This window comes from Castor canadensis, chromosome 5, assembly GCF_047511655.1.
Source record: "Castor canadensis chromosome 5, mCasCan1.hap1v2, whole genome shotgun sequence".
NCBI classification, from domain to species: Eukaryota; Metazoa; Chordata; class Mammalia; order Rodentia; family Castoridae; genus Castor; species Castor canadensis.
This window is the reverse complement of record NC_133390.1, coordinates 113,151,682-113,169,523: the sequence shown is the minus strand read 5'-3', so window position 1 is coordinate 113,169,523 and position 17,842 is coordinate 113,151,682. Positions and strand designations below refer to the sequence as shown.

Sequence of the window (17,842 nt, the reverse complement as noted above, 5' to 3'; positions counted from 1 at the left end):
TATAAACTGAATAACTGGCAGTGAGGTTTGTACTTTATGTAATTGCAGTTAATATAAGATAACTGAAATTTGAACCATGTTGGGAGAACTAGTGTTAACTAAATCTTGTTGTAAAACATGCTAGTGGAAAGTTTTACATATCAAAGCCATGCAAAGCAAGGACTCTGTCTGTAATGCAAATAAATAAATTGTACTTGGGTTTGGTAAAAATTGTGAAGGTGCTAATGGGATTGAGTCTGAGAAATTGACACAATAGCACAGTGGTCTTTTAAAAGTATTTCGTTCTTTAAAAATGAGAAAGAGATTTGGGAGAAATTTTGTGTGTGTGTGTGTGTGTGCGTGCACCATATGTGTATAATAAGATTAAGGGTGAAGTGAGAGTTGTAGCTTGTTTCTGTGATCTTATTTTTCTATATTGTGATTCATATGACAAACCCTTGTGAACTTATTAATTCTTACTGGCTCTCTCACAAATTCTCCTCTGCAGATGGCTGTGATTGTTGTTTTTTTCATTACTATAGCAGAAGGGATAGCGGTGTTATAAGTGAAGTGTGCATTTATTTTTCTCAGATAAATAGAGAGGAGAGATGGAAAGTGTTATACAAGTAGCTAAAAGAACTGACTTAGCTTTTTTTTTTTTTAATTGCTTTAAGTTGGAAAGGGGAACGACTTCCAAAAATAGCATTTCAAATATTTTTTGAATAGTTTAAAGAAAGAAAAATTTTAAATAACCTCTAGTTCCATCACACAGCTACAACTTCTGTTAATATTTCGTTGCATATCCACTCATGCTTTTCTTTTTCATGCACACATGCACTCTTGAACTTTTACACAAAATGTATTGAAATGGTATCATATTGTATATGCATCCTTTAAGTGGATTTCCAGAGTACATACACATTTTTAAAAGCTTTTCTTTAGGTAAAATTTGAAATATATAGAAAGAAAGGAAGGAAGAAATGGGAGAGGAAAAGGGAGGGAAAGAAGGAAGGAAGAAAAACAAGACAAAATAGATGAATGCAGTCAACCTAATGTACTTACCACCCAACTCAAGTGATTTCAGTACATGGACAATCTTGTTTCCTCCATACTCACTTCCTTTTTAGCTATCTATCTATTTATTTATTTATGCCATACTGGGGGATTGAACTCAGGGCCTTGCACTTGCTATGTAGGTGGATACAACTTGAGCCACTCTGCTACCCCTTTTTGCTAGCAGAGATGGGGTCTCATTTTAGGCCTCTGGCCAGCCTGGAGCACAGTCCTCCATTTGTGCATCCCCATGGAGCTGGGATGCAGGCAGGTGCACACCACCATGCCCAGGTATTGGTGGAGATGGGGGTCTCTTGAACTTTTTGCCAGGGCTGGCTTCACATCATGATTCTCCTGATCTTTGCCTCCTGAGTAGCTAGGATTACAGGCTTGAGCTATCATGTCCCAGTTTTTGCATTATTTTGATGTCAACTTAAGATAAATGTTTTTTGGCATAGTTAACAACTTTATGTTTTGCTAAAATGCTTTCCATAAAAGTGTTAAAAATTTATACTTGACAGGGATAAGATTTTTAAGACCCTTTTTAAAAAGTTTAGGGTTGTGGATTAGATGCATTTATTTCATTTTCCTCAGCTAATACAAAGCAATCCTAAGTGATTTTGGTTATATATCTTCGCTAACAGCTGACTTTTAGTTTCATCATCAGTGTTTCCCTCATAGGAATTCTGTGACTGTTATTATGATCTTACAGTTCATTGCCCAAACTGGGCATAAGTAATAATAATACTGGTATAATGAGCATAGATCAGGACTGTTTTGGCTGAGTGGGATTGTGTGCTCATCTTGCTATTAGATGATGCATGTGAGGTATATATACATAAAGTGACTGTACCACATGGTTAGTAGATGGCAGCTTTTATTAAATGCATGTGTTTATATGCACCATTGTGGATATGAATTAAAATCTTCCCGAAAAGAAAGACTTTGAATTGGCAACTTGAAAAGTCCTAAGTTGACACTTTTCATTTCTATGTGCTTTGGAGCTGTCAGTGATCCTTTTTTTTAAGTAATTAATTTTTGTAATTTGTGTTCGTATTAATACTTGCAGCTAGAGAATGCTGGAGGAGACCTTAAGGATGGCCGTCACCATTACGAAGGCGCTATTGTCATTCTGGATGCTGGTGCTCAGTATGGAAAAGTCATAGACCGAAGAGTGAGAGAACTATTTGTGCAGTCTGAAATCTTCCCCTTGGAAACACCAGCATTTGCCATAAAAGAACAAGGATTCCGGTAGACTTTTAATGTTTTTATGAAGAGATGAAGTTTAGATTGTGGAATATTTTATTATCAATTTACTTGGGCACTGAATTTTTCTGTGAAAATAAGATGCAGAACAGTTTTCTAGGAAATTCTGGCTCGATTTGGAGGAAAAAGCAAAATGAAAAATTTAAGCTTCCAGTAAAAAAAGATTACCTCAATTTTAACTGCACAGTTAAAAGAACTTTTTTGTTATTTTATGTTTTATAGAATTTGTGGGTCAGAGTTAGATGGGAAAATGTGCAGATAGTTGGGGAGAATACCTCAAATGTAAGAAATCTGTTGTATAATTGTTTTTGCTTCCTATCTCTAGAGAGTAGATTGTAAAGTTTGAAAAGCTTTCTCAAGTCTAATACAATGGCTAAAAGTTTCTAACTCTAATATAAAAGGGTGAATTCCAACACTCATACCTTAGCATAGTCAAATAGTCAACTAGTCAACTTATAAATATTGTTTATTCCTTCAACAACTTTGTAGAAATGCCATGGCTATTCTCATGGAGTTAGCGTTCTTGAGAGTGTTGCTCAGCAGCAGGCAGCTCTAGTATATGTCCTTAGTTGGCTCTTAAACCTTAATATTAATACACTGTGCTTCTGCCCAAATGTGGTGTTTTTGTTTTTGGTTTTTTTTGGTGCTAGGGTTTGAACTCAGAGCGTAATACTTGCTTGGCAAGTGCTCGACCACTTGGGCCACTCTGTCAGTCCTTATTTTTCTTAAAAGCATAATTTTTCCCATAGAAAAAATGGTTAAAAGAACTTGTAAATACTTCACAGACATGTATACACTGTTCTGGTTTCTTGGTTTCTAAAGTAATCAGAAAAGGCAAGTTTAAATTTAATTCTGTTCTAGACTTAAGAGTGCACATTTAAAAACAGCTTTATTTATTTATTTTTGTTTGGTGATGCTGGTTATTGAATCCAGGTCTTGGACATGCAAGACAAGTGCACTTCATTTAAACCATAGAATTGTAGAGTAAGAAGGGACCCTTTAGTTTATTTACAACTATCTTGATTTTACTAGTTTTTGAGAGATCAAACCATTGGTAAATCTGAATAGTAGGTATCTGTCAAATCCAAGCTTCACTATTTCCCCCCATCTAAAACAAATAAATTCCCAGCAAATTAGCCCAAACTAAATGTTTTAAAATATAGTAGCCAAATACTTTGATGGAAATCTAAATTCTGCTTCCTGTCTTTTGAGCATAAACAGTTCCCACATCTAGCTTGTTCCTAGAGCCTCTTTTCTATAGTGGGGACATAGGTATTATATAGTACTGTGACTTTCATTACCATAATCCTTTCTGGTAAAATTCTGTTTTATCATCTTTTTTTCTACAATAAATGTTAGTTTTGTGGCATGAAACATCTTAACCCACTTGTTTTTAGAATCTTGATCTATGTGATACATAAAATTGGTGTTTGCAATGATTTATGGCTTGTTGGGCCTTATAATTGCAAGTTAGTTTCAAAATAATAGGGTAGAAATAGAAGACTAAGAGTGATTAACTCTTTTGAAGAGTTACTGAGATGTGACTTTTCATAATGGTTTGACTACTGCTTTGGTTTTGTCCTTGGCTGAGTCCATCATATCATAACATAGTACTAAGAACCGTATAGCCTTAAGGTGTTTAGCAGGTTAATCAAGGATTCTGAATAGTCCCATGGTGGTTATTCTTTATAAAACTAAATAATGTACTGAGGTTCTAGAAGTCCTGATAATTAAGTGTGTGTAATGAAGGCTTACCTTCTATATTTTAAGGAGCTAGGTTCTAAGTCTTCCTGTGTGGGTAGTTCTCATCCCCTTAAGAATTGTTATCTTGAAGATATTTTAAAAATGCTTAAGTTTGAGTGAATGTTGAGGCCAAATATAAGATGTGTCAGTGGCCACGCGAGAAATGTAGGCCTCAGTTTGCACCATTCTTTCAGTAGTTCCACTCCTAAGTTAACCCATAGAATGTTCTGCAAATTGTAATGTAGTTAAATTACAGTATTGGCCTTTCTTCTGAAAGCATAGCATATAGGGCAAAATGGAAAACTTGTTGAGGATAGTAAAAAATTAGTAAAGAATAGACTTTGTTTAAAAATTAGCAGTTAGAGATTCTTCACTGACTTACTTTGTTAAATGCACAGTGCTATTATCATCTCTGGAGGACCTAATTCTGTATATGCTGAAGATGCTCCCTGGTTTGATCCAGCGATATTCACTATTGGCAAGCCAGTTCTTGGAATTTGCTATGGAATGCAGGTACATCTGAAAATTTGCTTTGAGAGTTGACTTATATTTTAGTCTTTTGTGACTCATACTTTATTTTTTTATTTTTAAGATATTTATTTGGATGAGATAATTTGTATATGGATTGCTATGCTAATATGACAGAACTGACCTAATAAGGAATCTATTTTAAGAAAAGTAACTATACTGCTTCATGTAACAAAACACTCTCCTTTTTTTTTCTTTAATGTGAGTTCCTCTTGTTCTACATCCTCACCAGCATTTGGTGGTGTGCACAGTGTAGATTTTGGCTTTTCTAACTTACTTTTAATTTTAAGTGGCATAGATTTACCAGAGAAACAAGTAGACGATATTATTGAGTAACATAATAAATAACATGCTCAATTCTCAGTTATCAAAGAATGATTTATTCAATAAGATATATTAAGGAGCAGAATATAAATAAATGCAGTTAAGAATGATTAGCTAAAAGATAATTTTTAGCAATGTATCTTGACTGGAGCATCTGAAAAGTGAGTTACCTAGGAAACTATTCCTTGAATAATATATTATTATTATTAGTTGACATGTTACAGCATTTTGCCTTTCTTCCTTTCTTTCCTTCTTTGCCCTCCTCCCTTCCCCTCCCTTTCTCCCTTCCTTTCACCTGTCATTTCCTTCTTTCTTTCCCCTCCATTCCTGCCTTGCCTGACTTCCTTCTTCCCTTCTTCCCTGCTTCCCTGCCACACCCCCCAGCCCTTTTTTCTTTTGCCCAGGTGGCCTCAGACTTCAGTTCTTCTACCTCTGCTTCCACATAGGGATTGCAGGCTTGTGCTACTTTAGCTTGTTCTTTGAGACTTTTTGCCTGGGCTGGTTTCAGACTGCCACCTCCAGTCTTGGCCTCCCAGCTGGCTGGGATTACAGGCGTGAATCACTGCACCTGGCTTATATTTTGCCTTTTCTAAGGTCAGAAACAAGATCTTTTTCCTGCATCACATTCCTGGCTCTCAAATTATTTTTATTGGCAGAATTTCCTTCCCTTTCTTCTTCCTCAAATCTAAGCCTTATTGTAAAACTTTCACATAACACAGATAAAAGAGGAGCTGATCTAATTGTAGGTGGTAGTTACAGGATATAAGTTTCTTTTGAGGTTATTTGAATCTTGATGTTACCAGGAATCTACTTAAAACTATTTCCTTAAGTCAAAATAGAAAATGGAAACAAATTTAACAACAAAGTTCTTTTTTTTTTTTTTTTTTTAATTATGTATAGCTATCTTCTCTTCCCAACACACACCCTTAGCTGGTTGCTCAACTTTTTGCACCTCCGGCCTTCAGTAACATAGAACCAAAAATAAGCACAAAAGCTTTTGAGCAGTTAAGATAGCATTAAATATTATTGCAAGCCCTTGGGTTTGTAGACAGAAACCTTTATTTAGACTGTATAGATTCTTAAATTGTGTAGTGGTCCAACAGTTTGGTTTATCTTTCAGCTTCTAATTATGAGAGGCAGAAATGCACAGGGTTCATTGAGGATGAAGCATTTAGCAAATTTGAACGACTGCTCTAGACCACATACTGCCACACCCTTGAGGTTGTGACAGTGCTTAAAGACATGGGGAAGATGCTATGGTCTATTTTGATAATCATAGTAATTTGAATTGGTTGAATTAGAGAATGAGGGGAAAGACGAAAGGTGAAAGCAAAAATTGGATAAGGGCTGTGTAATGAAAAGTCTTTATAATATAAAGGATTTAGACTTTATTCTGTAGACCAGGCATCAACAAACTTGTCTATAGTAACTCTGATCTACTACTTATTTTTATATAACCTTCAAGTAAAGAAAGTGGTATATTTTCTTTTTTTTTTTCCATTTTTCTTTTATTATTCATATGTTCATACAAGGCTTGGTTCATTTCTCCCCCCTGCCCCCACCCCCTCCCTTACCACCCACTCCGCCCTCTCCCTCTCCCCCCCCTCAATACCCAGCAGAAACTATTTTGCCCTTATTTCTAATTTTGTTGTAGAGAGAGTATAAGCAATAATAGGAAGGAACAAGCATTTTTGCTGGTTGAGATAAGGATAGCTATACAGGGCATTGACTCACATTGATTTCCTGTGCGTGGGTGTTACCTTCTAGGTTAATTCTTTTTGATCTAACCTTTTCTCTAGTACCTGTTCCCCTTTTCCTATTGGCCTCAGTTGCTTTAAGGTATCTGCTTTAGTTTCTCTGCGTTAAGGGCAACAAATGCTAGCTAGTTTTTTAGGTGTCTTACCTATCCTCACCCCTTCCTTGTGTGCTCTCGCTTTTATCATGTGCTCATAGTCCAATCCCCTTGTTGTGTTTGCCCTTGATCTAATGTCCACATATGAGGGAGAACATACGATGACCCCAAACTCTTGAGCACAACCAGTTCCCGGGCCTCAGCCTGGCCTCACCACCACCACCTGCTTAGCACCTAGGACTACAAGCCTGACGGGAATTTTTTTCAAATGATTGGGAAAATTATTTTTAGAAAAGAATTATGTTTTGTGGCATGTGATGAAATGAAATTCAAACTTGAGTGTCCATAAACTTTTATTTAATACAGCCATATCCATTCTGTTGAGTATTGTGTAAGGATGCCTTTGAGCTATAGTGGCAAGAATTGAATGCTGCAGCATACACAGCACAAGCTTTTAGAGCTAAAATACTTACTCTTCATCCCATTACATAAAATGTTTACCGATCCCTACTGTAGATGCTAGAGAACTGTTGAAGAATTTGATCATATTAACACAATCATGTTCACATTTAGTAGGTAGCATTGGTGAATCTCTAGAATATAGGCTAGAAGATAGTCAAGAGTAGACACAAAGGGACTGATTAGACCAATGGTTCCTAAATTGCATGTTCATGTACTATAGAAAAAATTTTATGTATAAGTGTTCAGTTCGAGGAATATCTGATTAAACAAAGGTTACCAAGTTTCTTTACTGTTGGACTTAACCCAAACCTTTATTGTGGAAAGGTTTACTATGAATGTTTAAATAGTAAAGGGTAGGCGGCATTCTCTAATGGTTTTGAATAATATGTTGTGAATTACAAGATTCAACATCTACTTTGTATTCTGTCTGCTGTGTTGGGGGCTGGGTCACCCTGTATCATGAGTTGTTACAGCACATATCATGACTTCTATTGTGGAACAGACATAAGCCAAGTTGGCGTGATTATATCAGTGCAGATTTTATGTTATCAAAAATCTTACATGTATTTATTTGATTTGGCACTTTTGGGCATATATGTAAATAATGAAAAGACTGATTAACGTAAGGAGGGACAGAATAAAGAGACCATTTGAAATAAGAATCTACAGGGATATGGGATTTGAACAGATGAGTTTAATTCAAAGACCAGATTTTCTTGATTGTCTGTTCTCTTCAGCACAGTCTTTTGCAGGCCTTTAGGCCATTCCTTTGGGACCAAAGATTAATTATCTTGGAAGAATATATACTTGTCTCTTTTAGTCTACAGCTTTCCTTGTCTGGTCTGGCTTTTTTTCTAAGCTCACAGTAACTTTTTAAATGCTTCTAAATTGAACTCTGACTTAAGTATTAAAGAAATTTCTATTTTTAGCAAATAAAGTACACTAAATGGACAGTCTGCCATTGCTTAATAGAAGTTAACCTCAAGTGAGATTTCTAGTCCAAATTTGTTTTATAATCATACCTCTTAATAACTTAATATTTATATGCAGCAATACTGAATTATCTACATTTTGTCAAATTCCCTTTATTTTGGGGGTGCAAACATAACAAGCAAGGAATATGAATGATTAAATCAGCATAACAAAATGACTGAGATTGTTTTTTTGATTCCTATTAACACCAAGTAATTTTTTCTTTGAACAGATGATGAATAAGGTGTTTGGAGGTACTGTGCACAAAAAAAGTGTTAGAGAAGATGGAGTTTTCAACATTAGTGTGGATAATGCGTGTTCATTATTCAGGTATTTTAAAATGAGAACAGTAGTACATTTAAGTAAAGTTGGAACTGTTACTTTTTAAAATTGGGGTTTCTCTAGTTCATAAATTAAGGCTGTAGTACACCTCAGAGGTGTACCTGTCTTATTTACCTTCCAGTTGAGTGTCTACAAAGCAAAGTGTGGTGCGATACTAATTAGAAATACCAAAGGCAAGTATGAAATAAGTTGATGACTCCTGTAGTCTTGGAACCAACCCTGTATCTTGTTCTGCCAACATTTATGGTTTTCTCTTTTCACTCTTCTGTGTGAAGTAAAGTATGATTTTATTACTGTACTAAATGTTGCAATTGAATAGTGGTAAACTGTCCTGCACCTGCTACATACTTGTGCATACCTCCTCCTGCACTTCTTTCTTTAGGACTTAGCTTGCCATCCATTTGCTGGACCTCTTCTAAATGTTATGTTTTCCTGCTTTCCACTTTCTATGTTGAGGCAGGTATTATTTGATTTTATTGTTAGGCAGTGGTGCTGTAGTTCTAATCTATTTAAAAATTATCACATGGTGGCTGGGGTTGTAGCTTAGTAGTAGAATGCATGAGGGCTTGGGTTCAAGTCCTAGCACTAAAGAAATATAAATAGATAAAAATAAAAGAAAAAATTCAATGAGCTGTTCACAAGCTTCCTTTGCTTAAAAAAATGAATTTTCATTTTAAAAAAAGATTTTAATTTTATGTTTGATTTATCGTACATTAATAGTAGGGAATTTCATTGTAATACTTTCATACATGCATACAGTGTTCATTATGTTCTTATTTTCTGTTTTTGGTGGGACTGGGATTTCAACTCAAAGCTTTGCATTTGCAGATACTCTTATCGCTTGAGCCACAGCTCCAGTTCATTTTTTACTCGGGTTATTTTTTGGTGATGGGGTCTCACAAACTGTTTGAGCCAGCTGGCTTTAAACCAAGCTTTTCCTCATCTTAGTCTCCCAAGTAGCTAGGATTATTGGCATGAGCCACTGTTAACTGGCCAATTTTTTTTTTCTTTTTTTTTTTTAAAACCAGAAAACTTAATGTGTCAGTCATTTTACTTTCCTTTTGTTGGGTTTTCTGTACTTTGTATAAATGTAATAGTTGGTGGACTACTGGTGGACTTAATTGCTTCTTTTTAATCTACATTAAAATTTTTTTAAAAAGCCATTCCCACCCCCCCACAGCTGAATTGAATCCATAAGGTACAGGCTGATGTTAATTAGTGAGCACATGAAATTATGTTTTGTTATTTCTTTTAACTGTGCTAATTACTTCTTGTTTTAGGTTTACTTTTTATTAAATATATATTCATGAAGATTCCATTGACTTGAATAGTTTATTCCAAGTTGGACAGATTATAAAGTTTAAAATTCAGGTTATGAACTTTTGTCTGAAATGGAGATAGAATCATATTTTTTATACAGAACTGAGTATAGCTCTTCATTAATATGAGAAAGGGCAAAATTAAACAAGTGAATTATTTTCAGTAATTTTTATTTTTCAGTGTAGAGCGTTTTTGTAGCACACATAAGGCAATTGATTCAATCCCCAGGACTGCAAAAACTAAGAAAAATACTCTTTTTTGACGATTAAAAGAGGCTACTTATTGACAAAATGTGTTTGAAATACAGTGCTTGTTCCACTTTGTAATGGAAAGGTGTTGTTTCTTACATTAGCCTTATTTCAAGTGACTAGACAGAACTGCTTTGAGAGTCTTGTATGTGATAGTGCAAGAGACTTATAAAGATCTATTAATATTTAGTGTTTTTCTGTTTGTCTTTGTACAGCTGAAATTTAGGACTCTCATCACAACGTACACTATTCCTAAACAACAGTGATGATAACATCAAAACTCTTAAGCATTTATGACATTGATGTACCTTGTTTTGTTTTATTTTTAATTCGTGTTCTATTCCATAACATCATTTAAGCCAAGTCCTCATTCAGGTTTTCCTGTAACGTAAATAGTACCTGTTTTTTGGTTGGTTGAATCAAGAGTTCATAGAAAGTGTACACATTACATGTGTAATGTACAAAGACTTGTTAAGTCCCCTTTAATCAATAGTAGCTTCCCCCTTTGCAATTAAATGTAATTGATTTGTTGGCTTTGATGGTCCACATTGCTACTGGTTGTCATTATTTCTAGGACTTTTCAATGGACAGTTAAGTAATATGTATTATCTTGGAAAGAGAAAATCATTAGCACTCGTTATTATTACCAATTAAATTAGAATTTTAATCTAACCTATTTGATTTTGGATCTTCTTACTCTTAAGCTAAAATCTTACATTAGTAATATTTTTCTTCTAACCTGCAATTTACATATATTATGTAAATTTATATTATGTGTGTATGGTGTAGAATAACAATGTCAATATTATTACAGTTATTACATAAGACTGCTGAATGAAGTGTTAAGGTTTCTGGAATGGCTCTGGTCTTATGATAAAGTTCACTAGAGATATAATGTTGAAGAGATAAAATGTTGAAGTTATTGTGTCCGAGAATTACTTTTGTGAGTGTGGTTGTACTTCATATATTTATTTGTTTTTGATTTTTATGGATTCCCTTTTTTGAGGTTCAGTATCCTTTATTGGCTTTATTTAAAAGGGAGTACATTTAAATTCTAAGTGTTGCACTGTTACATTCTTTTTTCTATTTTCTTGGTCTACACATATGACAAGCTTGTATTTCTAAAGCATTGAGATTTAAGTGTGACATTTTATTTTTTTGTATGTTTAGGGGCCTTCAGAAGGAAGAAATTGTCTTACTTACACATGGAGATAGCGTAGACAAAGTAGCTGATGGATTCAAAGTTGTGGCACGTTCTGGGAACATTGTAGCAGGTGAAAATTCTAAATTTTGCAGATTTCGTTTAAAAAATTGTGCAAAGTAATCATGATTCTGTATAAGATATCCTGATTTTCCTTTTTTTTTTTTTTAAATACTGTAAATATGGTAGATCAGCTGTTAATTAATCAAGGGAATTTAATATTAGATGAAGTATCCAGAAGTCTTGGTGGTTTGCTTTAAAATACTTTAAAAATGTTCATTCTGTTATAAGTTTTTCGGACATAGAACACTGTACTTTTTTAACTCAGGAAAAAATTGAGAACTGCCTATCTTCCTACTATCCTAAATTCTTAGTTGCCTGTTTTTTTTTTTTTTTTTTTTTTTTTTTAAATATGCCTTCCTTAGGTCTTGGACAATTGCAAAACAGCAAAAACAGGCACACAGCATTTTTCAGAATGAGGGTTGACCTATGGGTCAAAACTAGCATGTGGCTTATTTTTGTATGTCCGGAGCTAAGGTTTTTTTGTTATTGTTTGTTTGTTGTTGGTGGCACTGGGTTTTGAACTCAGGGCTTCACCTTGGTAGGCAGGCATTCCACTCTGCCAGTCAGGAATTTTTTTTTTTTTTTTTTTAATAAAAGTTACAATAAAACACAGGTACCATACATATGTCTCATGAGGACTAAAACATTTATTGTCCAGCCCTTTGTAGAAATCACTTTTGTTCTCAACTTTTTTGAGGAAGAGAAATTGATTTTCTGGTAGTTTGAGTTTTAAACTCACTTGAATAAGTGTAATGTAAATAATACTAATATTCCTAACCAGAAAAGGTAGGCTCTTCGTGTTTGAGATGCCAAGCTAAATAATTGAAGAGAAGGTTTGTCGTGGATAAGGTGAGTAATCAGCTTACAGTTAATTTATTTTTTTATTGTATTTAAAATTTTTTTTTGGCAGTACTGGGGTTCAAACTCAGGGCCTCATGCATGCTAGGCAGGCACTCCACCACTTGAGCCCCTCCCAACCCCCCTTTTTTTGTGTGTGTTGAGTATTTTCAAGATAGGGTCTCTTGAACTATTTGCGAGCTGGCTTTGAGCTGCCATCCTTCTGATCTCTGCCTCCTGAGTAACTAGGATTACTGGTGACATGAGCCAGTGGCCAGCTTGCTTACAGTTAAAGACTATTAGTGAGGAATGAGCAAGAATGATTTTTATAAAAGGTGTTTATTTCATATAAAAGATTAACAGTGGTAAGTGGGTTTAGTACAAATATTTGAGTCCCTGTTAGGTGCCAAGCACAATTCCAGGCATCAGCAATATAGCAGTGAACAAAATTAACAAAATCCCAAAATGTAGAATATGTCCAGATGTCAGTGTTTTCATTAAAAAAAAATAAGAATAGTGGGTGTGCGTTGTGGAATACATGTGATTAGGGTTATTACTTTTTCATCTGGGACATTCAGGAAAGGCATTCCTGTGACACTGGACATGAAAAGATAAGTGCTTACCTTTCTTGGTGAAAGAGGAAATACCAGTATAGGGGCCCTGGAATAGGACCTTATTTTAGGAATGCAAGATTACATGGTTGGAACAGAGTAAACATTGCAGAGTGTCATAGAAGATGAAATCAGATAGTTTGGGTCCAAGACAAAGGGCCTTTGAACCATCGAAAACTTTGGCTTTATATGTAGTTATCTTGTGGTTTTCAGTAAAAGACATGATCTACTTTCAGGATTATGCTATAGTGAGGAGACAGGATCAAAGGTAGAAACAAGAAACAAGACTATCTAGGAATCTTCTAGTGATCAGGGGAAGAAAGTGTTGTCTGGACCAGGATGGTAGAAGTAGAAGTAGTCAGGAGCAGTTGGAGACTAGAGCAAATGGATTTGTTAATGGGTTGAATGTGGAATGGGGAAGATAAAAGTTACTAAGGCTTTTGACCTTAGTAATCAGAAGGATGAAGTTTCTATTTACCTAATGGGAAAGACCTAGGAGTTAGGGCTTGCATGTTAGATTCAAGGTGCTTTAGTAAACATCAAAATGAAGGTGTCTGGTAGGCAGTTGTATATATGAGTTTGGACATTAGAGGACAGAACAGGGCTGGAGGTATAAATTTGGGTATTTACTAGCATAGGATTGGAATTTTAAGTATATTAGGCTATGAGATCATTCATAATGTATACAGAAGAGATTTAAGGGCTGAGTACTCTGCAGCTTCTATGTGTAGAGGTATATGGACAAGGTAGTAGTAAAGAAGATTCAGAAGGAGCAACCAGTGAAATAAGAAGTGAACCAACAGAGTGGTATCCTGGAAGTGAAATAAAGTGTAAGGTACCTTGGCATTATAGGATGAGAACAAGTCTGGGAGTCTCCTAGGCCTGATTTAGTTAATTAGCCAAGAGTTCAGACAAGTTTCTTGATATTCGAGTCATAAAATGAGAGTAGTAAGACATTGAGCCCAACAGCTGCTGTTTAGGAATTTGTCAGAAACATATTAGATAAACATAAATATCCTTAATCTGAACATCTGAAATACTCCAAAATCTGAAGCATCTTATGTCCTAACATGATGCCACAAGTGGAAAATTCATATACACTCTCATATGGCAAGTTGCAGTCAAAGTGCAGGCACACTAAAAACACTAGGTAAGACTACCTTCAGGCTGTATGTATAAGATGTATGTGTATGTGAAACATAAATGAATTTCATGTTTAGATTTGGTTCCCATCTTCAAGATAATATAAAAAAACCCAAAGTCTTCCAGGCATTTCAGATTAGGAATACTGAACTGTATTTAGTTAATAGTATTCAGAAGAGGCTGGGTGCAGTGGCTCACATCTGTAATCCCAACTGCTTGGGAGGTAGAGAGTGGGAGGATCTCAGTTTGAGGCCAATCTGGGCAAAACATTAGTGAGACCTCATCTCAAATCATAAGCTGGGTATGGTGGCTCATGGCTTTGATTCCAGCTATGCTGAATGCTGTAGATAGAAGGATCATGATACTAGACTCACTATCCTAAAGCATGAAAGAGCTGGGGGCATGGCTTACGTGGGAGTGTGGGTGCCTAGCAAGCACGAGACTGAGTTCAAACCCCAGTACCACCTAAAGAAAACAAAAACCAAAAAAACAAACAAACAAAAACAGGCACTAGTGGATCACAGCTTTCATCCTCAGGAGGCAGAGATTAGGAGGATTGAGATTGGAAGCCAGCCCAGGCAAATAATTCTTGGGACCCTGTCTAGAAAATAACCAACACCAAAAAGGGCTGTGGAGTTGCTCAACGGGTAGAACGCCTTCCTGACAAGTATGAGGCCCTGAGTTCAAACCTCAGTACCAAAAAAAAAAAATAAATTTCTGAATATTTTCATAACTCTGATATGAGATTCTTTAAATATAGGAAATTAATAGTTGCACATTATATGTGAAAACAGGGTAGGACTGAGAACCAACATTGAGTTGTCGTTTCATTAAGTAGAGAACCTGTGGTGGGCAGGTGTGAAAATAAACTGTAGGACTCACTGCACTATTCCATAGCTCATTTTTTGCTATGTAAAGAAAGAACTTTAGGTCATCACAATGTAGTTTTATTTCTATTATGTATTTTCTTTCCCTGTAGCTAAAAACCCACTAAACCATGACCAGTTTTAACATTTATAGAAAAAGGGATTTTGAGGAACAAATTGTGAAATTGGTTGACTCTTTTCAACGCACAGATGATTTTTAATTGTTTTTCTATAAAGGTATAGCAAATGAATCTAAAAAATTATATGGAGTACAATTCCACCCTGAAGTTGGTCTGACAGAAAATGGGAAGATGATACTGAAGAATTTCCTTTATGATGTAGCTGGGTGCAGTGGGACCTTCACTGTGCAGAACAGAGAGCTTGACTGCATTCGAGAGATCAAAGAGCAAGTAGGCACATCAAAAGTTCTGGTAAGAATTCATGATCTGTGGTCTACAAATTTATGTCAGTAACATTGGAGCTCAGAGCTGGATTCCTATACACAGCCCTGAAATGTTGACTAGGGAGCAGAAGATTTATGTGTTGCATTCCTTTCAAGTGTTTTTTTTTCAGTTACTTATACATATCTTTGACTCAAACAGTGCTTTTAGGTAATAATACAGGGTGCTAATGTTTATATTCTTTTTTGTTTACTGTCTTCAGTTTGATTCTTTTTATTTTACTTTGTAGGTTTTACTGAGTGGTGGGGTAGACTCAACAGTTTGTACAGCTTTGCTAAATCGTGCTTTGAACCAAGATCAAGTCATTGCTGTGCACATTGATAATGGCTTTATGAGAAAACGAGAAAGCCAGTCTGTTGAAGAGGCCCTCAAGAAGCTTGGCATTCAGGTCAAAGGTATTAATGACCTACAGAAAAGTTAACTAATGTGTGTCAGGGCTTATTTTAACCAAATCAAGCCTTGTGGTTCAAATGAGCACATTGTCTTAACCAGTTGTTTCCCCAGTAAGCTCAAGGTTGAAAGTGTTTTTTATTTTTACATTATAATTACCTCTGGTTCAAAAGTGGTCCCAATATAAAATTTAAAACTATTGATTATTACTATTGTTACACTTAAATTGCTAAGTCATCATTTTCTGGCTACCATTCTGTTCTCTTTTAATTCTCTCTTAAATTTATCTTTTTGCACTTTATTTCATAATGTTACTTAGGCATGAGAATATCTAAGCCTTCCTACAACATGTATGAATATACAGAAAATTTTACAAACAGGCTTATACAGAGAAGGGGGATTAAGAGTCTATAGTCAGCTAGGCATAGTGTGAACCTGTATGTAACCCCAGCTATTTGGGAGGCAGAGAGGCAGAAGGATCATCTTAGCCTGGGCAATACAGGAGTCTTATTCTAACTGTTTAAAAATATAACTAGTCCTTAATTCCTTTTATTTTAAAGGCCACTAATAAACTTATTAGTTGTTAATGATATTCGCATTAATACTTTTTACTAATTATTTAATTTTGTGGTGCTGGAAATTGAATCTAGGGCATTGTGCTTGCTAGGCAAGTACTCCACTACATGAACCTTCAAGCCTTCTTTTATACTTTTTAATAGCAAGGGGTAAGTAGTTTAAATATACAAATCTTACATACCATTGAATTGATTCTAAAAGGTTGACTATAAGATGAAAGCTTTTAGATAAGCATGAAGTGAACACAAATCTGTTTTTTCTTTTTGAAGTTTCACTGAATTAATAGTGAAGGCATCAGGCAAGTGTAATGCTGCAAGCTAAGGAACAAGGTAGTGACAAACAGTGTGAAACAGAACACTTAAAGGTAGAAAGCAGATGCCTAAGCTAATGAAATTTTAGCTTGAGGGCTTCTGACTAGTCAGTCTTTTTCTAAAGTCCTGGGGGGGACCTCAGCAGTGTCTTCATATAATCATGTGTTTTTGTGAAATTTGCAAATAAGATATTTCTGTTCTGTAATTTGAGGTTGATTAACTATTTTCTTTCTGCTCTTATTCATTTTCTCCGTGTTGGATGGTATAGGAGTAGCTATGTGGCTTTTTTTTTTTTTTTTTTTTCAATCTGCAATATAGCAGATTAAATTCAGGGCTTCATACTTGCTAGCCAGGTGCTCTACTACTTGAGCCATTTTGCCAGCCCTTTTTTGTGTTGGGTGTTTTCGAGGTAGGATCTCAAGAACTATTGCCCAGGCTGGCTTTCAACCGAGATCCTCCTGATCTCTGCCTCCTAAATAGCTAGGATAATAGGAGTGAGCCACCAGTGCCTGGCCAGCTGTAGGCATTTTAGGATTAGGTTTAAAAAAGAGTTGAGTTGGAAATACATTTAGTTTTGGGTTAGTGATATATTGTAACATGTAATAATTTCTGTGTGCAGTTAAATTCTTCTTAGTCATCCAGAGTAACATTTGATTTTTAAGGTATCTTACTACTCTGGTTCTTAAAGGGGCCTTTACATTTTAAAAATTTCAACCTTACAAAAATCTGAATCTGTATCTTTGCTAACTGACATAAAAGAATGGAGGAATTCAGGGGCTGGGGATATAGCTCAGTGGTAGAACAAACTTACCTGGCATACACAAGATCCTGAGTTTAATCTCCAGCACCACAAAAAAGAAAACAAACAACAAAAAAAGAATGAAGGAATTCAAACTCTTGGGGTGCAGGTGGGAATAGGGCCAACAAGACATAAGCAGATTTTTTTTCTGCAGTCTTCTTGGGAGGCTCAGTAATTGAAGACATTGTCTTCCTTTGGGGATATGGGCCTCTGAGCAAGCCTAAAGCAAGAATTGGTTGAAAACATAGGAAGCAGATCCTTTTCCTCAATAAGAGAGGAAGCTGTTCGAAGACTTGAGTGTTTATTCTCTAGAGAGGCTGAATAGAGAGGCTTTGGATTTGAGCATACCAATAGCAGGCATAGTTGAGGGTAAGGTAAGGTTCTGCACTAAGAATAGGATGACGTAAAGATCTGTATATTGAATGGTGACTCCCTCCTCAAACTACTTCCTCTCTTTAACTGCCATAATGAGATTGGGGGTTCTTCTCTGGGGAA

At 35.5% G+C, this 17,842-nt stretch overlaps 1 protein-coding gene across 1 annotated transcript in view; it reads left to right on the top strand.

The window, feature by feature from the left end:
- Positions 1-17,842, top strand: part of Gmps (guanine monophosphate synthase) — a 65,370-nt gene that overhangs the window by 29,229 nt on the left and 18,299 nt on the right. The window contains exons 2-7 of the mRNA XM_074073929.1: positions 2,102-2,283; positions 4,440-4,554; positions 8,412-8,509; positions 11,260-11,363; positions 15,048-15,241; positions 15,501-15,666. Of these exons, the coding sequence (XP_073930030.1) occupies positions 2,102-2,283; positions 4,440-4,554; positions 8,412-8,509; positions 11,260-11,363; positions 15,048-15,241; positions 15,501-15,666 (859 nt within the window). The remainder of the gene's footprint in view (positions 1-2,101; positions 2,284-4,439; positions 4,555-8,411; positions 8,510-11,259; positions 11,364-15,047; positions 15,242-15,500; positions 15,667-17,842) is intronic.